This window comes from Archocentrus centrarchus, chromosome 7 (assembly GCF_007364275.1).
Source record: "Archocentrus centrarchus isolate MPI-CPG fArcCen1 chromosome 7, fArcCen1, whole genome shotgun sequence".
Lineage (NCBI taxonomy): Eukaryota > Metazoa > Chordata > Actinopteri > Cichliformes > Cichlidae > Archocentrus > Archocentrus centrarchus.
Genome location: NC_044352.1, coordinates 19,592,942 through 19,617,291, shown reverse-complemented (window position 1 = coordinate 19,617,291; position 24,350 = coordinate 19,592,942). Strand labels below are relative to the sequence as shown.

General features: G+C 44.1%; 1 protein-coding gene across 4 annotated transcripts in view; it reads left to right on the top strand.

The window, feature by feature from the left end:
- rarga (retinoic acid receptor gamma a) overlaps positions 1-24,350 on the top strand; it is a 41,058-nt gene that overhangs the window by 3,013 nt on the left and 13,695 nt on the right. For 2 of the 4 annotated variants that reach the window (XM_030732890.1, XM_030732889.1), the window contains one exon: positions 11,295-11,662. In XM_030732890.1, coding sequence (XP_030588750.1) covers positions 11,494-11,662 — 169 coding nt within the window. In that variant the 5' untranslated portion in view covers positions 11,295-11,493. Of the gene's footprint in view, positions 1-3,856; positions 4,060-11,294; positions 11,663-20,878; positions 21,373-24,350 lie in introns of those variants that run through there. The other 2 variants (XM_030732888.1, XM_030732891.1) reach the window with 2 other exon arrangements.

The window sequence follows — 24,350 nt, the reverse complement described above, 5'->3', positions numbered from 1 at the left end:
AGGCAGAGAGAGGGAGGGCTGGAGTAATGCTTTTTGACAGAGGTGGGTTCAAGATGGGTTCATGGTGACATCATGGCTGATTTTTGAGGAAAGTATAGACAGGAGAACCGTTCACCTTTCATTGGACACACATGTCGGGGAATAGGCAGAGCGCTCATGTGCTGGCACACACGGTGGTAGCTGTGTCGACAACCTCTGGATGCACCCTAAATTATGCGCCAAAAGTACACACACACTTTTATTTTCTTCTTCTCCCCTTCTTTTTTCTCCCTTATTTCTTCTGTAGTAGTAAAACAGTTTTTTGGCTCCCTCTGTCTCTGCTCAAAGCTTTTTGTTCATTTGTTTTTGTTAGAGGAGTTCATACTGGTATATGCCCTTCGGTCCCTTGCACATACATTTCTCCTTTGCTCATGAGTAACTCATTTTCCTGTGAGTAGTATTCCTCTGTGTATGTTTTTACTTCAAGGCTGTTGGACTCTAAATGAGCACACTTTGCCAGGTGGGATGAATGAGCTCCTTCATTTCACAGGATGTGTGTATAAGTCTCTAACCAAGAAAGTGCAGGCATGCGTACATTTGTGTGTGCATAAATGTGTTTGTGCAAATGAGCCAGTGTGTGCCTTTGCCCTGCGTCCCCTGCCTGTCTCTGCGCGGCACCAAACTTCTCATGACATCAATCTGAATGTGGGGAAATAGTGATCTCATTATAGGCATCTTGTTACTGATTGAATCCCACCGCCACCGGCACCAGCCCCCCCCCCCCCCCCCCCCCCCCCCCCCCCCCCCCCCGCCAGTCCTCCCCTCCCCTCACCCCATCCATCCATCCCTCTCTCAAACTCACCCTCCATTTTTCTTTCTTTTTCACACCTCTTTCTCTCACATTCCCTGTACCACTGCCCTCCTCACTCCCTAACCCCCGCCTCCCCCACCCTTGCCATCTCACTTTAACCTCTCTAACCTCACTTCCTCCCTCTCTTGCTCCCTGCATCATCCCCCCTTTCCTCTTTCCTTTCTGCCTTTACTCCTTTTCCTCTGCCAGCGAGCCCCAGGCCTCTACTCCTTTGCTCCGTGAATGCAAATACGTGGAATCTAAAGTGGAAACACACGCCCGAGTATGATGTTTCCATGAATATTTCATATCTTCATAAACACACCCAGAGAAACTGCAAAGCTATGTGCTCAACAATGCCTGTGTTTGCCGGATGACTTCCTGTGAGGAATTGCCTCTCTGTGTTTGACTTCTTGTGAGAGCACACTGTGTTAGGATTGATGTCAGGGCGGTGTGTTATGATGTCACAGGCTGAAGTTAATGATACGAGAATGGCAAGGGCCATAGGCCATGTTTCCAGTGGTGCCCAGAGAGAGAGATAGCACCCCGATCTGTCTTCATTATCCCCCACTCTGCAGCCTCCCAGACACAATGATCATAAATCTCTGCCTGAAGCACACTTCACTGACACTGAAACACAAACACTAGTAACCTCTGACCTTCTCACTGCTACTGCCTACGCACACTCATCCATGCACACAGACATGGGTACCCACACACTTATTACTACTGCACGACATGCGTGCTGCGTGCACAGTGCTCACACGCACCCTTTTCTCAAGCTCACTGTCATAACTTAATAAGGACCACAGCATGACATGTGCACCGACACACACAACTCTCTTCATGCACTTGACTGCATATTCTGACACAAATGCATGGTCTAAGTCAGCCTGATGGCTTCATATGGACTTGAGAAGTTCACTTTACTATTGGTGAGAGTCCTATGGCTATATTTACTTTCTTGTTTCATATTACATAACTGCTGATTTAGTAGTGCTGCATAAACAGTCAAGGGATTTCTGTTAGCCTTAGTGGCCTCATAAGCAACACATAAATCAAATGTAAACAAGATAAGGATCAGCCAAAGTTTTTTTTTTTTTGGCAGTATGGCTTAGATCTGTGTTTCCTGAATATAAAGTTTCTGCAAGAAGGCAACAGAGCCTCTCACCACTTATCCATTCATTCACCCTGTTTATGTACTGGCATCAGAAATGTCTGGAGGAACAGTTTCAACAGTTTGGTGGGCTACTGTAGACCATATGTGGCTGTAAAGATTGAAAGCTCACAGGAATAACGAGAGTAAGGCCAAGAGGTTTTTTTTTCTCATTAAGATGGCTTGACTTTATCCCGGAGACATATTGGGGTCAGTGTATTTGAGGATAAGATCTATCTCTGCATCAGGCCAGTTGCTGAGGTTTACAAACAGAGTAGGCGACCGGCCTTGGATGTGCAGGTAGCTTGGGAGGCAAACATGAAAATCCACATGCTGCATTGTTTGTCAGTTCTGCTTCAGACCATGAAGTTTAGGAGATTGTGCACCGATGCATGGTTAATGGGCCTGAAAGGCTTAGCTTTAGATGGAGTTTCAGAATAAGTATTACATGTATATCTCATTTTTGTTGTTGTTCTATCTGCTCTGTTTAGACTAGGTGTAGCCTAGTCTTTTTGTGTGAAGTAGGTGTGAAGCATGTATTTATACTGACCGTGTGTGGTTTTTTCTTTTGTAATCTAAGAAAGCGTAGGCAACATGAAGAGGTAACAGTGCCTGCTGAGGTGCCAGTTGAGGTGTGCCTTCCCCTCCCAGTTTTGAGGTTTGAGGTGCTCCTCATAACCAAAACAACTTGAGAAACATGACATTCAGAAAAACAGGGCACACACCCAGAACCACAAACACATAAACACAGATCTGAAACATATGATCTCATATGGAGAGAGGGGCATGTTCAGGGGCACACCCAAATCTGCTGCTGTCGCTGCACGGCTCTGCCATCTCACTCGTGACTTCCTCGCAGCTGATGTGCCAACACTAGTTTCGATTCAGGAACCAAAGTGATTTATTTACAGAGATCACTCTTCTTCTTCTTCTTCTTCTTCTTTTTAAATGACATTTTCTGCCAACAAAACAAAAAAAATTCCCATAAAGTTTGGAAGGAAGTAGACAGATGTTGTGTATCCCCAAAAAAAAAAAAAAAATCCTAGCTGTGAAGGCCCAGTTCTGGTTTTTATTTAATCCCAGTGCCAAATGTGTTTATAGGAGTTATATGAGATGTCCCATACTGGCTTAATGGGTTTCAAAGGGCTCCTCATGCTTGCTGTTTTTAATGTAAAGTTCTGTTGTTGTAGTAGGATTTGTAATGGTAATAATAGTAGTGAGTTAATGTCACAAATCTGGGTAGATTGTCACTGGAACATTGCAAGCAATAAAAACACAGCCCAACACAAATATGAGTCACACAAAAGCAGCACCTTCGGTGTGTGCCTGTAGCGAGCAGACAGTCCATTAAGATCGTTCCATAAATTGATCACACCGGGGATAAATTACATAGTGAAACATCATAGAAATTCTTAGGGGAATAAACAGATTGGCTCACTATTAAAACAGCGTCTGTGTTAAATCAAAACAGTATAAAGTGGATGATCTGTGTTCTTTGGGATACTAAAACATCCTCTCCTAATAAACCTACTTAACTTATTGATGAAACACAAATGATCCAAGATCACGACATGTGGTTCAGCATGCACAAACAATTTGTAGGTAAACTGACTTTTCAGCCAAGAAGTTTGGAAGGGGGGGGGATCCACCGAAGAGACAAAGAAGGGAGAGAGAATTAAAAACAGAAACTTAAGCTCTCTGGGCCCTTTTCTTCCCTCCAGGCATTTTGTGGCTTGTGAAAAAATGCTCTGTATATTTGAAGCATCGGAGGTCACGTGACAAAGGAAGGCTTTATGAATCAGAGTATAATTATTTCTAAGTGAGTGAGAGAGTGAGTGTGCGCCTGTATTGGGGGAGTGAAAGACTGATTTTAAAAGGTAGAGACTGGAAAAGGAGGAGGAGGGTGCAAGAGGCAGAGAGTGAGAGAGGGACTCACTGCTACTCTGTCTTTGCTGTTAGAAGGACTCTGTTGAATGTGCACACATCTTTTCTTCTTTTCATTGGCTCGCTCCGGTCATCAGACCCTTTTGTCGGGTACTTTATCTCTCCGTCTGCACCACCAACTTGAGAGCTCGTAAGTAATATAAACTTTAAAAGTTTAGAATCGCTAACTTTAGCGAATGTTTGCTTTTTCTGTTTTACTCTTAACAGACACAGAGAGAGAGAGCATATTTTTGAGAATGGGTCAACAGTTTTTAATTGAAGACAGAGACTGAATGTGCACGACACTTGAGAGACTTTGAGACAATTAATCATCGCCTTACAAAGTCAGAGCAGATTTTCATGTGTAAACACTAAAAACATCCCTACACGTGTTTGTTTGGATGCGCTGTTTCAGTGTGTTTGCTTCTTTGTTCTTTATAAACACGAGAGCGACGCTGAGTTTATGTGCAAACACACTCGACCGTGTGTGTGTATGCCCGCATGTGCTTGTGTGCACACATGTGCTTATTAGTGAGTGTTTCAAGTGTTACCCAGTGCCTGTGGAGCTCTTTATTATTAGCATATGTCTGCGTGTGTATGTGTGTGTCAGTGTGTACACAATTGCATGTGTTTGATGTGTATTCACTAGAGGAGTCACCAGTCCTTGACCTGTTTTTTTTTTTTTTTTTTTTTTTTTTTTTATAACCACCATATGAACACTTGGAAAAGACGAGTGTTGTTTTCCATATTTTAAACAACAGAGACTAATTCCTCTGGAGTGAGGTGTGTCTGCAACCCTGGTTTTATTTTTGTTTGTTTATTAATTGTGCTCCCAGAGTTTTTTAGCTGTGATGTCAGTGAAGATTATTGATGCTGGCATCTGTGCTAGGATAACAGGTTCAGCTTGTTACAGCCATGTGCAACACAGTGCATTTAATGCTGTGTGATCTGGATATCAGATAAAGATCAGAGGGCGGCTTTCCTTCACACTGTTTAGTTTTATCGCTCCACTGGTGACCGATCCGTAGGTAAAGCGCCTTCCTCGACTTCCTCGGCTTTCCACCTGCTGTCACTTGGCGGTGGACCGGGCGTATGTCGCGTGAGGAACAGGCTGATTGAAGTGAATTGGAAATAAACAGCCACATGGCCCAGTGAGGGATGCCTGCTTGAAGGCCAGCGGTATCTATGTTTCCCCTCCACTCTGATCTATCAGTGTGACAAGTCGTGTCATCTGGAGTGGAAGAAGCAGAGCTCATCTCTGTGGCAGAAAAATGTCACAGCACTCTTCGCCTTCAGCAAACCGCTCATGGGTCTTATTCAAGGACAGGGTACCCGTACAGAGCAGCTTTACCTTCATGGTGCACAGCCACGGCAAATTGCTTGTCTTCAGTGACAGTTTGGAATCAATTATTAATGTGTTTGCTGTTACGCACACCAGATAAGTGTGTGTCTTAATATACCTGTGTGGAGTGTTTTTGCATCACTGGCCTCGAAAACATCCTCCCAGGTTTCATTATGAATATTGCTCACAAACTGCATCATCTATCAGTACAGATTGGCAGTATATACTGGTACAGTATGCTGCATTTCAGTTAAAGTAACTACTTTAAAACTAGCACATAGAAGAACACATATTTTTATCCTGTACAGTTAGTGGTTGTATGTGTGGCATAATTCAAAAACATAGTAAAGATCTAACAAGAGAAACACAGACAAAAGTTACAGCAATAAATAACCCATAAAATAAATAGTGTTCATTTGAGTCATACTTCCTATAAATCCATCACAGATTAGAAATGCCAAAGCTGTGTGTGTGTGTGTGTGTGTGTGTGTGTGTGTGTGTGTGTGTGTGTGTGTGTGTGTGTGTGTGTGTGTGTGTGTGTGTGTGTGTGTGGTTTCAGATGAATCCCTGGTTTTGGTGGAATTACTGAAACAGCAGTTGAGCCATGAAATCTTCTGCATTGCAAAACCTGCTAACAATCCTTCTTTGTGACATGACTTTGAGTGGTAAATCAGGGAGTTGTTGATACCTGTCTTCTTCTGGAATTTCTTTAGCAATTAAGGCCAAGTGGTGGGGAGGGGTTAGACAGGTGGTTTAAGAGAATCGAGGGGCTCTCCGCCGCCACACTGTAATTAAGTAGGAAGCTATCTGCACGCCATTTCCTATGTCTATTTTTGCAGGTGTGCCATTCTGATGTGAAGATTTACATTTAAGCCTCCTCCCAGGCGCTCATTAAAAGACCTTTTGGCAAAAAAGTTGAACTTGTGTGAAAGTGTGGTGTTTTGCATGCTGTTATTGCGTGTGTGTGTTTGGGCCTGCATGTGTCTGACTGTTGCTTTGAGTCCTGCGCCTAAAGGCATCAGTGGTGAAACCCATCCATTACTCTTTGCTTTACATGTTGTTTTCTCTACATGTTTAGGAAGGGAAACACCTCCATTGTTGCCTCTATGGAGTCTCACCAGTTCTTCCTTTAGTACTTGCTACAAGAGACATATTAGCCTGCACCACCTTTGACTTTCACACTGTTGCTATTTTAAACTTTCTTCTCTTGCTTTTTTTTTTTTTCCCCGCCACCACTCTCTCTCTCTCTCTCTATTTGTCAGATTTCCTGACTGCCACCTGCCCCTTTCCCCATTCATTGCACGTTTTCTTGTTTTGCTTGACCGACTGCTGAAAGTCTCAGTGTTTGAGTATCAGAGAGCACCCTGTCACATCATGGAAACAGCGAGCTGTCTGGATGACTTCATCATGTCACAAAGTGTTTTATGTCTCCCTGTGTGTTCTCACTTTTTCCATGGCTCTCTTCACCAATGCAAGTCAAGACAGATTGTTATGTGGCATTATGATTAAACAAGAGAGAGAGAAGTGAAAAAATATTGTGAAATTAGTGTTAGGTGATGTATAGGTAGAAAGCAAAGGATTGCTTATTGACACTCCCTCGTGGCACTTAAAAAAAACAATCCTTTTTTTTTTAAGTGACAAATTATTACACAGAGGTGCTTCTTTGCATTGTTGCTGCAAGCAAATGGTATTTGTGTGATGCCAAGAGCATGCTGATGTCAAACAAGTTTCAGGTGATGGAATGCAATTGTGTTTGGACAACTCGTCATTTGGTGTATCTTTCAGAGCCATTAGCCAGCCACTTGTTGAAAGACTGGAAGCTGTCAGTGGTGCATCAGATAAGTGTTGAGGATATTGTTTTCACAGCTAAAGTACTGCTGACGCCTGCAACAAGATCACTGATGAACCTGTTTCAGTAGGAGCAATTTTAATTTATCTGTGCAGCTCTGAATCCGTAAACGGCTTCTGATGGCTCTATGTGGGCATATTAAGCGGCGATGATCACCGTAAGAGCTTTTTTAGCTCCGAGCAGTTGGGAAAGCTGGTGTGTTGATGCAGTTTGGAAGCACGGACTTTGAAGTCATTATTAACAGCTTTATGTACATAAAGCCACTCAAACATATATCTCTCTGTGTCACATCATTTCCTTTATAGGGTTAATGAACATAACTCATTTTATGATGTCAGCAGTTTAAAGACAGCGCCTGGAAGGCATGCACAGTTTTCTGTCAAAAAACTGACAGGAGTGGGCAAGTCAGAAGTGGAAAAAAAGTGCAAGAGGATGCTTTCCCTGCCAGGATGCACGACACAGTTCATTTATCTTGAGGCTGTGAATGTACAATTCAGAACTTCTAGTAAAAGCATTCATGGGGTTTCTGCGCTGCACAGGATGCTACACAGTTTCTATTTTACCTTGCAGAAACGTGCATATTTTGACTTACTTGTGATTTGATGAAGCTCAACAAAAATCTGTGAAGTTACTCAGTTTCTGGAGAAATTAAACAAAAAGAGGTCTGTGTCACTGTGGTAAGGGTGAAAAAGTGACTTCATAGCCATACAAATATAAAATTATAACTCGATATTCTGTGTCCTCCTTGACTGGAATAAGAACCTCAGCCGGTAAACAAACCAGAAAAGTCATGGCATCCACAGTTCTGCTCGCGTATGTCGAGTAATCACCTGTGGTTTCTATTGCTGAGTTAAAAAAAAAAAAAAGAAAAAATCACAACTGCCTTTCTTGGTTGTGTGGTGCAGAGCTTCCTGAGATGCCGTGATTTATTTGTTATGTTTGACTGCAGTTCTTATTGCCTGAGGGGCTCTGTCACAACAGTTAAGGCACAATTGTTGTTTTGCTCACAGAGGATTTGATACCCTTTGTTTGACAGACATTCAATCTGTGGGAACTGTTGTCTCTCCCTCTCTCTCTCTCTCTTTTTTACTCTTTCTTGATTTCTCATTCTGCCCCATCTTTTTGTTTGAGGCAAAACTCCTCAGCAAACAAGAGAATCTCCTTCTCTACAAGCATGCCTCATCTTGTAGGACTGTCTCCAAAGTGCCAGCTTGATTGAATTAATTTCATTTGCTACATGGGTTCTCGTCCTGAAAATCATCGGATTATCTCAAGTGTAACTAATGACTCCGGTTTAACATGATGAACTACCAAGAGGTCTGACACTTCACTATTTACAGAAATTACCAAAGTAAATATAAACTGCTACAGCACACCTCTCTTAGGCAATGATGGAAAGTCCCAGCAGCAGCAGCAGCAGCCGTGAACCCACCCATAGCTGGCCCTGGTGCTCCTTGCCTGCCTGGCCGCCTGCTGCCTCCTGTGTGCCCCCCAGGCTCAGGGGAAGTGGGGAGGCCCTCCATGCCCATTTGGCCCTGGCTAGCAGGGGATGAGGTCACTCCAAATTCCCCTTATCCCCTTATAGCCCCAGACGGGCTGGCGAAGTGAGTCTACCACAGGACCCAACATAAAACATAAATGGCTCTGTAAAAAGCTGCTGGGCTGATGTGACTCATTAAAAAACACTGGCGCCAACTCTTTTATTAATTCATTATTGTGTTTGGGGAGCGTAAAGTTACTGGGTTCTATTTTAAAAGGCTGCGTCTCTGTGCTTCAGTTCTTTTTCTTCTAAGTGTTCTTTTTCTTTCTTTTTTAATGTCTTTGTTTTGCAACACATATTTGAATGTAGAGTGGGGCTGTGGTTTATTCTGGTTGAATTCTGCCTTTGGACCGGCTCTCTTCAGACCCACTTTAAACTTAGTTTTTGGATTAGTATACCGTTGTTTCCTCCTATCAGAATACACACTTCACATGCGTCGATTTGTAAACTCCGCTGTCAGTCTTCTTTTTCTCACACAGTCACCCTTTTTTTATCCTCCTCTTTTCCAGCCGTGCAGACACATTGTGTTGCCTTTATGGGGCCTGGTCTGGTTTGAGTTCTTGAAGCAGATATCCAAATGGCCCAAATGCTAGCCAAGTACATACTCATAATCCGCACACACATGCACATTATGAGGCTACGCGTTGCTGGCAGTCTTGTTTTTTCAGTCTGTACTTCTTCTCTCATTAGGCCCAGTGTGAAATCGTGTGATGGCTCTAGTGATGTTTTTGTGCATTGGCCGCACAGTGGAATCACTACGCGGGGTCATGGTATGAGTTGTATAAGCAGTGGAAGGATAGCGATGGGGTGTAGGTGGGGGGAGGCGGAGGATGGGATTTGGTATAAGGATACGATTATGTAGAGGAGATGTGAGGCGGGCCAGAAGTGTAGGTGGGGGTGTCTAAGGTAGGTTGGATGAGAAATATACTGGAAAAAGTAAACACGTAAAGCAAGAAATACAGAGAGAAAGAAGGAAAGAAGAAGAAAGATGGCAGTATGGTTGTGTTGGCAGGATGGGGGTGGGTGCCTATCCGCGGCTGCTCCTTCCTGAAACGTGGCCACCCGAGCCTGCCTGGGCCCTGGATGCACATGTGGAACAGTTTACTGTAATGGAACTCTAAATTAGTGGTGGTTTGAAGCTGCCTGCAGCAGTAGGGTGTAATTAACTGGCTCTGTTGAAAGAGAAAGAGCCAGAAAGAGAGGCAGGGAGGGAGCCAGAGCCCTGGAAAAAGGCATGGGGTGAGAGGTGTGTGTGCGTGCATATGTGTCTGTGTGTTAGGGGATGCTCTCACACATGTGATGTGTGGAGTTTTTGAGTGCTTGATTGCGTGTGTGGTGCATATGTGTGCATCTTGGAAAGCTCTCCCTCTTTTTCCTGGGCATGGCGCCACCTCTTAGTGCCCCCATGTGCCCAGACCCTGTCACTGTTCCTCTGTGCTTTTTCGCTCAGTTCAGCAGTTCACTGGTTTAGCTTAGATCTTTCCACCCCCCACCCCCCACCCCCCACCCCCATTTCTTTGTTTATACCGAATTCATTACCAGGATTTTTTCCCTGTCTTTTCTCCCAGATTCACAAGCCACAGCAGTTCCAAATTCCTTGGCTCTGCTCTTTTTCAAAGCCACATATAAAAAACAAGCTGATCACACCACCCACTCATGAAATCACACTAAGGAAGCAAAAGCAAAAAGAAAACATGAAAAAGAAAATGGGAGGCCCCTTTTACAATTCCCCCCCTTCTTGTATTAAGAGTCAACAGAGGGGCATAACTGCAGCCTTGTCTACACTTGAGCCTGACTTGTCTATGCCCACTGAGTGGTGTCAAAGTGACGAGCAGTGCTGCAAGAGGCCAGAGCCAAAATGACTGTGGGATGGGAGCCTGACCTCAAGAGAAGATAGTTGGAAGTGACAGCAGCAGTTAGCAATCAGTGGATCTCATTTTCCCTACGCATCGACCCCCCACCCCCCCTCGTTCCCTTCTTCACGCTCTGGACCCCGTGTCTGGGCCTCTGGTCCTACGGGAAAGAGGCAAAGAGGCAGGCTGCTGTGCTAGGCTGGCAGCAGGAACAGAGGAGCTCTTTATAATAGAGTTCTGGTGATTTAAATCATATGGCATAGCCTGGAATCACTGTAGAAGTCTGGAAGCGCTTCAAAACTGTAGGAACAAGAACTCTCTCTCTCTCTTTCTCCCTCTCTCTTTTCTCCTCCCTCCTCCCTTCCCGCTCTTCACTGTTATAACTTTTTCCAAGCTTTTTTCTTATTTTCTTTTCCCCTAATCCAGTCCCAGTTTTTCTGGATTTTCCCTCTCAGAGCCTACTAATTCTTTTTCTCTCGTGTCTTTTTCTGTTATGGTTCTCGCCATCTTGTCCTTCCTCACTTCCTCTTTCCTTCCCATTCTCTCATACCTGTTGGTATGAAGTTACACATCCTTCTTGCATTAAAACTGTGGATAAACTATTATCCGACCCAGATGGACTCAGAGTTGATGTGAGGTGAATCCTGTTTGTTGAATTTAGAGTGGATCTCAGCATAAAAAAAAAAAAAAAAAAAACACTTATTGTATCATCATGTTCATGGCAATCAAAACCACTTATTCTTGTATTTTATGTGGGATTTTATTCGTAAGAAATAAAAATTTTTTTCCCTCTTTTCCTCAGACAAGAGACAGGAGAACTCTTCTAAAGTGGAGTCCACCTATCCTTCAGTACATCAGAGGCCCCCGCGTCGCCCATACCTTCTCCACATCCTAAGAGTCTTCGAAGGACACAGATTTGAGCTTTGTGGGGGATTCCAGGTGTCGAAAAAGCCGTTACCTTCAGCCAGCCGCCTGCTGTGGACCCTGGGTGATCCGTCGCCATGGCTACAAACAGGGAACAGCAGGTGGGTCACATGACCGGCTTCCCACCTGCTGTGTACCCCTTTCCCTTCAATTCCATGAGAAGCCACTCCCCCTTCGACCTGCTGGCCAACAGCAGCCTGTTTGGGAGATTTGGGGCCGACCTGCCCAAAGAGATGGCTGCTCTCTGTAAGTCATTTTCATTACTCTGTGTGTGTGTGTGTGTGTGTGTGTGTGTGTGTGTGTGTGTGTGTGTGTGTGTGTGTGTGTGTGTGTGTGTTTGACTTGCCTTTCCTCTCATTTTCCATCCTTCCATCTCAGCTCTACGTATACGGCTGTTACTTTCATTTTAGTCAGGTCACATTAAGCTACAGCTACTGGAAAACGGGAAATATGGCTTAATTTAAATTGCACTTCATTATGTGTAATTTTGTGGAAATGGAAAACTTTAGGGTCTATTTGTGATATAGGACCAGTGGTAGAAAAAAAAATTCCCTCAAAGAAACCATGGGGAAAAAGTCTACTTTCATCAGTACAATGATTACTCTGCTCCTGTGGTTTTCTTATATGCTTTATGCTTGTAGATGGTGTGGTTATGACCACAAGCTCTGGCTCTGGCTTCACGCGTGCACGTGTGCGCGTGCATCTGTGCGTGTGTGCTTGCCTGGACCTTTCATTGAGCTCATTTATGTGTAAAGTGATGAGTATTGAGCATCAATAAATAGTTAAAAAGGAGTTCTAGTGTAATTCAAACTTTTTATTCAGACTGGGCACATATCTAATTGTAAAAAGAAAGGTGAGCTAGACTGTGGATTTAAAAACAGCAGCATTCTCTTCTGTCAACATTGTAGTTCTACACTTGACCATAGGGGGCACTGTTGCATTCTGAAGCGCTGAGATGAGATGATGTATGGGGAACAGAGGACAAAGAGGAGATTGTTGGCAATCCAGAGTGTTTTTCTGTCATGCAAAAACTAGCAAGATTAGACACACGGTGCCGATGTACATTGCTCATTGTTCAAAACACCTGCTTGTCTCAAAACCACTAATCAACAGCAGGATTCTAGGTCAGGGAGTATCCTTGTGTGGAACCACTGCGGTGTAATTCACTGACGATAATGATACCAGAAGAGAGAGAGAGAAATGAATGAACACTTTTGTTGAGGTTAAGGCATGAGGTAAAGGTAAGCAGAAGTTATTTGAAATCTGATCTGGGTGCAGTGTTAAAGGGGTGGCAGGTGGTGGTGGTGTGTGGTAGTAGAGGGGTAATAATGGGTGTGGGTGGCAACAGCTGAGTGCAGAGCCTAAGAGCACCCCTGCCTCTGTGTGCAGCCCCTTCTCTCCCCCCACCGCAGCATGCCTGAGCACCTCTCCAGCCTTTCAGCCATCAATCACTACCTCACTCCCTCTCTTCCTGCTTGCTGCCACTGCCCACCTAATCCTTAAGGTATTTTCACAGAACCAGAGAGAGAGAGAGAGAGAGAGAGAAAGCACCTGGGGGTAATGTCCTGGTGTAGTGGAATCCAAGAACACACCCAGCACAAAAAAAAACAAAAACCCACATATACACACAGGCAAACACACACTCAGAGACACTCTTCCCTCTCTCTTTCGCTCTCTCGCTCTTGTTCTCTCTCTGGTTCTCTCTCATGGAGACATACACACACGGACACAGAGCACTTCTTTCATCTAAAAACTAGAAACATACCCCTGACGCAGAATGAAATCCCACCACGCTGACAGATGGATTCTTTTTGGTTTTCATGCTGGCATGACTTAAAACAAAAACAAGTATCAAAGCACAAACAGACGCAGGCAACCACATGCACTGGGGCTTCATACATGACTGCTTGTACTGACACATCCACTCTGCCAGTAGTATCATTCGCAGGGGTTAAGGACTGCAGTTATTTGGTTTAAGCTCTGTGTCAGAGCCTAAGCAAAGCCGGGGTCAAAGATCAAATCAGGATCATAGTGGCAATTAGCTTCAATGTGTGGAGTTTGACATTTTTTTTTTGTATGTCTATACTAGCATAACCATGTTGGTTGAATGGTATTTACTGTGAAGGTTAGGATTAATTAAAGTATCTCTTTTATACAATTTACTATTTCATGCTTATATTACAAGTTACAGCTATTGTTTGAATCTCAATTAAATACCTGCCAGTTGAAAAATAATAATAATTGGACAACTGGGCCAGTTCTAAAACATCAAAATGTTTTCATCTCTGTTGCACTGTACAAAAATACATCTTGGTATCAGTTTAAATTCTGGCAACTCAGTGGAAAACTCTCCAGTGTTTTATCTGCTTTTAAAACATCCTATTGGTGTATCCCTTGACAAGGAATGTTACAAGTCATTTTGCTGACAGCAGTCTCATTCCCCGCTCTCTTAAATGTTAGTGGGGAAGACAAAAGACCTCGGTTTGGACATTCCCCAGGCCCTGTTTTTCTTCTCCGTCTACTTCTTCAGGAGTTGACTTAACAGTCCTGCTCATTGTTGTCAGGCTTGTCTGTAGGCCAGACTGAGAAAATACCTTTCACATAAAGGGAGTAGCACTGTGGAAATCTGTGTGTGTGTGTGTGTGTGTGTGTGTGTGTGTGTGTGTGTGTGTGTGTGTGTGTGTGTGTGTGTGTGTGTGTGTGTGTGTGTGTGTGTGTGCGCGCGCACGCACAGTCAGTAGCTCTTCATGCTTGCACAACATCAGAGTTCTTTGTGCAATTGTTGTAAGAAAGGTACCCTGGGTAACACCTACCTTTGTTGGATGTGCATGCTGTGCTGACCTGTCAGAGCACCTCCCATGGCGGTGCTCTGTCTTGGCACCAGAGTGTCTTTGGAAATACCTGTTTTGCACGAAGGTGGGAAGAGACAGAAGAAGGATGGGAAGGGGTGGGTGTGTTTGCACATGTCCAGATAGTATGCTTTTCTTTTTGCTTAATGCTTAAATGGAAGACGTGGAAGTTCCAGAAAACCTCAGCGCCTCGCTTCAGCCTGGGTTAGCTGTAGACTCCCATCCTTGCTACTGATATCTGAATAAATAAGGCATTTGTTCATCCATGAGATGGTCTGATGGCTCTCAGTGCAGTGTGTTGCTGAGGCTGTTATCAGTTGATCCCTCTCATTACGGGAGCCTTTCAAACAAACAATTGGAAGCCCATTAAGGCCACTTATTATGTGATAACATCGTCACTGAGCCCTAAAACACCTCTCTAAGCTCTCACCAATCAGAGCCAGAGCGCTGGCCCCAAAGCCAGCCACGGGGATGTTTTGAAAAGCTAGTAGGTCATTTCCTTCAGCCCACATGGCCTGGCCCAAAATCTGAAGTCCTTCGCTGGGCTCGAACTTTCCATTCATACCATAATTTGTAGGGTTATGCTAAGTGATGAATACAGAAAACCCATGAGAGGCCCAGCTGTGAGTGTTTGAGCTGCATCACAGTGGGATGAAATCAAAAGCACTGTATTAATAGAATGGAATGAATAACGTGTTGAAACCTGTGTAAAAGCTGGCTCAGCCTGCTCTTTTGTGCCTCTGGTGGAGACAAGGGGAATAGCAGTTCATGTAAAGTTTTAGACATGGACTCCTGCAACAGGCACAAATTCACACGCACACACACTCACTAGCATTAGCATACTGGCAGCAGAGCATATATGCATGCATTTGCGGGTGCGCACACACACACACACACACACACACACACACACACACACACACACACACACACACAGCTCAACACATAACATCTAGTTAGGCAGATTGTGAAAAATACCAAAATGTTCCAGCAGAACAAAAAAAAAAAATGTGCAGAGTGACATAATTAAAAACACTCATTGCATTCTTAAACACACACACGGAAACACACATAAGGAGGTCATGTTGGCTTAGGGAGCTCAGGGAGTTGCGTAAAGGAGCCATTTTGGTGGGAAATGTGGTATGGGAGGGAATGTCAAAGCGAACCTTTAAATGGAGGCGAGGGACAGCAGGGAAGGATGTCAACTAGCAGAGTGAAGCCTTCTCCACTGGAGGTGAAGCACAGCACAAATGGCACATTGAATCTCTATTTATTTTCATAAGGTTAAAGTGTTGGGCTTAAGCCTAGCCTTGATGGAGGTAGGTGGGAACGTTGTTGACGGTGTAGGTTTGGATTTGCCTCTGTGCACATGTGTGTGCTGATGTGGGTAAACTGTATATTTAAGAAAAGGGTGGGGCTGAGACAAAAGACAAAGTGCTCTATGGATAGATATGAAAATCATGAGCTGAGCCCTGCTACCCCACACTTCCTCATAGGTAAATATTTCCCTACAGACACAGTAAAAACCAAACTCCCATCTTTATATTTCCCTGTCTGTATATCTGTAAAGAATTTATATTATATATGAGGTATATTAGGTGTCAATTTAAAGGAAAAACCAGCATAACAGCTTAACCAGCATCATACAACAGCTTACCTAGTAAGGTCAGTGCACCTTTACATTGATTCCAAACTTGTCAGCTCAGTCGGTCTCCTTTAGGTGTTAAATTGGGTTGAAGAACATATGATTCACATCATTTTCATCCTCATGAAACCATTCAGTCGCTGAAATGTTTCTTTATAGGTTAAAAGCTCAACTTTGATTTGGTTTGCTGTGCTCTTTCCTTGAGTGGATCCAAAGCTTTCCAGTAAATTGTGTTTCTTCTTAGGATTGTGATGCTATCGAAGCCCAAATGAAAAGCATGCAAGAAATAAATACCAGATCATTTCAGTTATTGAAAGAAGACTGAAAGAGAGCCGGTGGAAGGATATGCTCAGCTATATTCATTTGCCAAATGCAATCTGTTCGACAACAGCTTCTGAATTATGAAATATACTGCTAAATTAAAAATTGTAGTGCTTGATTATCACACTAAATCACTGTTAGCTGTTCTTCTTTCTGACCCTGGTGTTAAATGGTATCACCGCCAACGCTTAAGCCTTGTGATCGCTGGCATCTCCGTTCCTGTGACCATGATCTACATAGCAAATTAGCAATGCAAGGACTGGACCATATTAGTCCATACTTGTGCGTGATGACAGTGTGTGCAGCGCTGTTTGGCTTTGTCCTTCATCTGTCAGTGAGACTGGACTCTACTTGGCTATAATAAACAGCTCTGCATTGTCTGACATCCCTGCTTTCATCTCCCTAGGCAATCACAGGCCTTAAATGACAGCTCTCCAAAGTGCTCCACTCTGTTTTGGCACTCAATTGCACTTTTTATTTTTCAACTAGTGCTGGCCCTGATTCAGTAGCAATGAATTTATTTGTATTTATCTTTTTTTTTTTTGTGAAAATGTTAGTAAGTAGAATATCTGCTGCTCCATGATGATATCCACCTAAACCCTGCTGATTTATCCTCTCCAGAGTTCCCTTGCTCTGTTCCCTCTTTTCTCTTCTCCCTTTACCTTGGATTTCCTCTCATTATCCCTCACTGCAAGGCCGAGCCAGATTGCCCTAAGTGCTGGAAACTTTCTGCAACTTAGCACGTCTCAAGTGCGTGTTTGTGTGTGTGTGTGTGTGAGTGTACATTTGAAAAGTCAGCAAAGGTTGCTGGTAAGAGAGGAGCCATGGAGTGTACTACAACTTTGACATGATGACAGATGAAGATAAACGGGCTACTATTAAAAATGGGAGGGGTCTGTTTTCAGACAGGCTTTGTGGGCACGTGCAGGATGAAAATTGCGCAATGGCGAGAAAGGAGGGCTGGCTTCACCGAAGGCGTGGGGGGGCACACGGGTCCAGGACGGGCCCATGAGAACAAAGCAGGGGTTCGCATTTTTGGCCAAACAACTAGATTTGTCTTTTTCTCGCCATAAAACACGAGTATCAGAATATCATGACAGTGCAGATAGAGCGAGAGAAAGAAAGTGAAAAAGACTTTGCAGAAAGATGGCCAAGAGTGATAGTGCTCTGAACAGTAGCTCAGTGAGCTCTTTGGTGGGACCAGCATGTGAGCAAAGGTGGACGTGGGTGCCACTGGAAAAATGGGTTCTCTCAGAAGTCATGTTTGACTTTTTTGACGTCCCTCCTCAGTGACAGTGACATTATCTTCGAGCGATATAATCTGAGAGAGAGGAAGATGAATGGAGAAGATTACATCTCTTGTCAGACCTTAGCATGTGTAAAATCTGTGGCTGGAGGAACAATTGATAGATGAAATGGGAAGGAACGCAAGGACTGCCCTTTCTTTTCACTAATGAACATAACACACCATCACGTAAATTAGATGTTACTTTTTTTTAATATATTTAAGATAGTCAGGAACGTACTGAGAGGCTCAGCCACAAAATAAGTTAAGAAAAACAACCTGTCTGGAATGTGTGTGTTCTTTTAAATGTGTGTGTTCTGCGTAACCTGAATCTGGCTCTGGTGGGAAGGCTTCCTGGACTGGTGTTCAGTGTCTCTATCATCACCAGCAATCTGTTTCGGCATGTCCACACACTGCACACATGCCCACATCAGAAATGCAAAAGCTTTACATTCCTTTCAAAATTGCCATGCAGCATTTAGTGCAAAGACTTCTGTCTTTATTACCTCACACACAACTGCGCTGTTGACCGCTCGGCTGGAACTTGAATGACTGTATACAGAGGAAGTGGCAACAATGTGTTGTATACGTCTTATCTGTAATTGGCATCAGAGTGTCAGACAGTAGTAAAGCCTGATTTTCCTGGGTTCCAGCACACGTGGAGCAATAAGCAGACCACATCCAGCTGACTGGATAAAGTCCTGAGACATAAATATAAAATCTTAATTAAAAAAAAAATTATATTTCAACATCTTAAATGTGGGGTCAGATCTGTTCTAATCGCTTAAATGAAACATGATTGAAAGCAGACATCAACACAGAGTGGCCAGTGAGTTGGCAGCCACAGAAAATGAACTGTTTCCAAAACCAGAAACAAAAGCAGAGAACTTTGTCAACTAAAACAAATCACGCAGTCAGGAAAAAGTGGCCATAGGGAACTTGATGAAATGGTGAGAGTATTTGGAGAAACAGAGGGGGGGGGGAGTATTATGGAGAGAGATGGAGAGACTTGCGAGCCAGTGAGGGAGGGAGAGAAGAAGGGAGGGCAGGATAAGTTTGGGGGGAAAGTTAGTGGCCCAGTGGGGGTTTCTTCTAGAGTTCAACCTCTCTGGCTGGGGAAGGAAGGGGAGGAGGGAGGGGAGAGAAGGGGGAGGTAGGGACCAGCTTGGGTCAGTTGCAGTATGGAGTATGTGTAGATTAGATGTCTGAACTCACTCGGCAAACCCTCTGAAGCCCTGGAAGGCTCACATCTCAGAGTGCAGTTTGCCAATAACTGGAGAACCTGGAGTTAGTGGTCTGAATTATAGTCCCAAACACAGTAAAAAAGAAAAGTCAAAACCAGGGGAACCAGATAGGGCTCGTAAATCTCTAAAAACAAAAGAGTGTGAGCGCATGATATTTTAAATTGATTTTTTTGCAGCTCGTCAGTTCAGAGAGGAGCCCTGGCAAACCCTACTGATGTTACATAGAACATTTGAGCACCGGGGGATTAGCCAGTTTTTAGTTTCCAGAATGCTGTATGAAGCTAGCACGAGGAAAAGGAAAACAGGAAGGAGACGAAAGATGAGTGTGAGAAGAATGCTTGTGGATCATAAAAATATGACTCCTAGGCAGTGATGATTTAATCTGAAATGTATCCAGACCAAGACATTTTTTGAATTATTGTGTAAATGGCTGGAGAGGTAGAGAAAATGTCTTTTTTTTTAACAGCAAACTGTTGTTAAGCAGTGGCATCTTTGATAGATAACGATTTGTTACACAGCCCCCGTGTTCTGTTCCTGCCATCATATAAAGCTTCCCCCTTTATGACCCGACAGCCGTATGAAGAAGCACATAAAAAACTACTGATGTTGTTTACTATTTGATGAAACAAAAGAGCTGTTAAATGTGTGCCTGTTTGTGAGATTGAGTGTGTGAGTCTCAACCCACATGTGTGTGTGTGCCAGTTTAAGAAAAATAAACCAGGAGTCTCCACTGGAGGAATAGATTTAAAACCAATAAACATTGTAATGAAAATCATTCAGAATAGTTAGAAATGTGAAAGCATGGTTTCTTTCATGAGACAGGAAAAAGAGTGAAGTGTTAGATGAAGGAGGAGGAGGGAGGTGGTGGTGGTGGTGGGGCGCTGTGTGTTTATGGAGAGCGTAGCCAGCAGCACAGATTGACAGGAAATGGTGTCTTTTTTGCCTGCTGGGCTGTACCACTTGTAGTAGTTTGACAGGGGGGAGATGAATGTGAGGAGCTCACAGACTGAAGCTATTCTATTATCATATATCTCCCATTGTATCATGCTGTTTGCTTTAGCCCAGTCAGAGTCCATCCCTCTGCTGAGCAACAGTTAGGACCAGTGACAGGCTTTTTTATTGACCGCGTACTGCCTATTGATTTCCCTTGATTTACTGTCACTGTGAGGGCACTGGAGCTTTTTAAAACTGACCTTTTTATTTTATCAATGCACAGAACAGCCAGTGTTAATGAAGGTTAAATGTATATGTTCTACTTTTATTGTGTGAATTCCAGTAAAACAAGCCACTAAATATTTAGCTTCCAAGAGGCTTTTTACTGCATTAAAATCTTGTTGCCTCTACCTCCTTGTGCGTCTTTTGGCATTTCTTTGCAGAGATATAAATCACAAACAAGGTCAAGTAAACCTGTGAGAAGTGTGTCCAGGACATGGTGTGTTTGTATATTGGGGATAGTTGTCTGTGTAAATGCACTGCAGGGATTGAGCAAGGCAGCCCTCATTTATCACTGTTAAAGCACTTCCAGAGGGACAGACAGAAAGAACTGCCCATCCTCTGTTCCCTGAAACAGACAGAGCAGAGGGAGGGATTTACCCTGGCATCTGGTTTCTGGGTTCAACCCCAGCACAATGTTCTTTCTCTTTCTCTCTCTGGCTCTCTTTCTGACACACACATACACACCCGGCCAGTGGCTGGACTTTAATATGGTTATGATTAGAGACGGGGGCTCAGAAAAGGGAGGGGGAGAGGGGGTCTTATTTACTGCAGGGAACTGGGGGAGGTGCAGTGTAAAGAAAGCCAGAGACAGGGACCAGATCTGAATGCAAGATGATGAGGAGGGGGGCAGTGTTTGCACTTAGGGCTGAAATATGAAACACAAAAACGGCGCAGACAAAAAAGCACAAGAAGAATGGGAATAAAGTTTTGTCCTCTAACCAGATCAGTTCTTCCTCCAGTGCAGACTCTGCTGGACAGCCCCTTTCCCTCCCCCCCTCCTCCTGGGTTCCTCTCTCTATCCCTCCCTCTCCGGCATTCTCTGTCTTTCTCTCCACCCCCTCTTGCAGCGTCACGCCGAAGCAGTTGGTTCACTCCGCTGTGTCTGGGGCTCAGTGAGAGCTGTGAGAGGCTGTTATTTAGGTCTGTTACAGCAGACAGGGAGCAGCTCACCCAAGGGCAGGGGGGAGAGGAGAGAGTCAGAGTCACGCTCAGCTCAGCCAGTCAGGAACCATATCTGCATTCCAGCTGAGAGGGAAAGAGGAAAACTCCGGCATCGGAAGGAAAAGACAGCAGAGAGAGTGACAGTGCGAGATAAGGGAAGGGAGGGGAAGGAAGGTAGTGAATCCAGATAGCTGTTGCTGCTGCGTGTTCTTCTCACTGCTTCAGTGAGTGACGTGAGCAGTGGAAGCAGGGCAGGACACAGGCAGGACTGAGGGCTCTCGCTGATTTTTGCTGAGGGTGGGGGGGTACCATGTTTGACTGTATGGAGGCTCTGGGAATGGGCCCCCGTCAGCTCTATGATGTCACCAGTCGTGGTGCATGCATGCTGCGGAAAGCGAACCCCTTTTTTGCTGGGTTGGACCCCTTTGCTTGGACGGGCAGTGCCAGTGTTCAGTGTAAGTGGCATCCTGTTTGGATTTCTTGTATGACACAATCATGTTTCCCTCTCTCTCTTTCTCTTTCCTTCTTTTTCTCATTGCTGGCTTGTTTACCCCTCAGGGCTTGGCCAAGGGGGCTGCTGTCAGGGGCTACAGAGTAACACAGGAAAAGACAGAGACAGACAATCTCCTCTCCTCTCCTCTCCTCTCCTCTCCTCTCCTCTCCTCTCCTCTCCTCTCCTCTCCTCTCCTCTCCTCTCCTCTCCTCTCACAGCCAGTGTGAGCTGCTCAGCCATCTGAAAGAAGTTCTCTGCTATGATATTATGTGCAAAGTGTGTATGTGTTTCTGTGTGTTTGTGTGGTCATGTTTGACTTGTGAGTTTGAGCCCATGGAGTTAAGTTTCAGTGACAATGTTAGCCACCTGGGGTTTGACCTTGCCAGGTGCTGCATACTAGAAAGAGGAAAAGGTTTAGTGAGTGACAGGAAGAGAAGACAATAATGTGCCAGATACACTTTATTCAGCTTATCTTCTATTCATAGTGTGGGGTTGACACTAGAAATGTTGTCTCCAGTGCCTGTCTCATGAAAAGTTGATGACAGATGTCTTAACATTACAGTTGTTAAAAGTTTTGTTGAGCCTGCTGCAGTCTTTGTAGGTCAGAGGTTTGTTTATGCTTCTGGATACTAGATGGATAATGATATTCCTCCAGAGCCAAACAGCCATGAATTAGTAAGTAGATTAATTATTTAGCACATAAATGCATGAATAAATAATAATAGATACAAATCTCAAGAAAGCCGAGAGATATTCAGGCCAAGTTTCTCTTCTCTCTCTTGCTCTTTTTTTTCCGTATCACCTCATTTTTTTTCCTTCTTCCTTCTTCTGCCGCTGACTTCAGACAAGACTCTTGACTCTAACAACAACTGGGGTCCATTTTCATCTACTTCCAGGGGGCTGCTACTGCTGTGGGAGAGTGTGTGAGAGTGGAAAGGAGGGGGGGGGGGGGGGGTATGCATGGTATGGTGGGAGAAGTGTGGAGGGAGCCAAGCCAGATATGACAGTGGAAAAACAATCAAGAATATAAGAGGAGCCTGAGCAATCAGATAAGCAGCTTAACTTTGCTCTTGATTTTTAGGAGCTCCTTGAAAGTTTTTTTTAAATACATTTTTGTGTTTTTCTGTTTGTTCATCCTCCTGCTTTTTGTCCCTTTTTACTGCTTCTCGGGGAGGGGGGTCATCTGTCTTCATTAATCGTGAAGACACCAGCATTTCAGTGGCCGTCATGCACACTGGCTGAGCTTTAATGAAGACAGATGCCCTGTCAGTGGAGGCTGAGGCCAGAGGGGACTCCAGCCAAGCCAGCCTGCTCTGCTTAGCTAGGGGAGCCCTGATGATAACAAGAAGAGATTTGTTTATTTAATCAATCAGGCCTCTATGGTCCTTTCCTTTTAACCCGTTCACACACATGCACACATTTAAAAAAATCAGGCCTCAGATTTCAGAAGTATATTTTTCTTTTGGGTCTTTGTTCCACAAAGTCAAAGATTTAAAAGAAGAAGGGGGGAAAAAAAAGTCTGGAGATGCTGCCCTGAGGGTAAGAGATGTATGTTAGCAGAGCAGAGCAAAGTGGCTGGTTTGGTGTACTGTTTCAAACCCAGTGTGCCCAATAACCTTTGTAAACAAAGCTGCCCTATTGCTGCACAAGGAGCCATAATGCCCCTCTTTACTGAAGCAGTTGCCTCTCATTGTCCTCATCAATGAAGCTGATGAATTGATGTTTGAGTCTGATATCTCATTAAGCCAACCCAGCTGCACAACAGAGGGACCTGTCTGGCTCTTAATGCCACAGTCACACAAGCACGCACTCTGCACACCAAAATAACCACCAGAGAGTCACCTGGTCCTGGATTAATACTGTTCTCAAACACGTTTTGTTTTACATTTGTAAAAAATAATCCACTTTTTACTTTTTACTAGAAGTCTAAAACCTGTATTTCTCTGATAACCTGTGAAAAATGCAATAAGAAAATGCTTGTCTACACTAAATCTTCCACAAAGTGAGCATAACTGATTCTCTTCGCAGTTAATCTCCAGCAATGATAAGTGCCACTGCTGTTGGCCATTAGCCAGTGACAATCTTAGGACTTAAAAAGTGTGTGGTCAGTTTTCTTGTTGTTTTGTTCAGCAGTGGGAGACCTTAATGTCAGAGGTTAGTCAGAGGCTACAGCCTGGCCAATGTCAGATCTTCTGCATGTGTGGTAAGCTTGTCAGCTTGCTGAAAAGGAGACTCTTTCAACCAGCTTGGCTTGTGTAATGCTCTTAAGTGCCTTATGCCACAGAGCTGGTACTACATCTGAGCTGGCCTACACATAAGGATAATGGACACTGATTTAGTCGTACGTCAATGAGAACTGAATTAGTCAACTGCCAGGGAAGCCATTTGAGACAGCCTATGCCGACCAATCCCCTCTCTGTCAATGTTCATTTGCTTAGAAGAATGAGGCAATTACGTTTTAGCAGTTCTCCAGGGTCAGAAGAAGGGAAAGTGTTTTTTCTTTTTTCTTTTCTCGCCCAAGTACACTCATAGCTCCATCTTGTTGAACACACTTTGGATTGTGATGCTCACAAACGATACATATAAGAGCCCAATCTGGCACTAACAGATTGCTTGTGTAATTTGTCACTATGTGCATCTTCACACACACAAGCACACACACACACACACACACACACACACACTGGCACACACACCTCTTTGTTTTCCCTTAATGCGCTGTTCAAATGTGAATTGAGGGGCTAATTGAAATGGGGGGTATAGATCTCGGCAGCAGCAGCAGAGAAATAAGAGCTTCCTGTGACCGCTGGCACATTCTGGCCTGATCATTTTCTCCCTGATAGAAGTCTGCAGTTATTTCATTATAATTACAAAAGATTCAATTAAAAGATTAGAATGCCTGAGGGGGCAGGGCTAGGAATAGATGGTGGTATGTTGGTA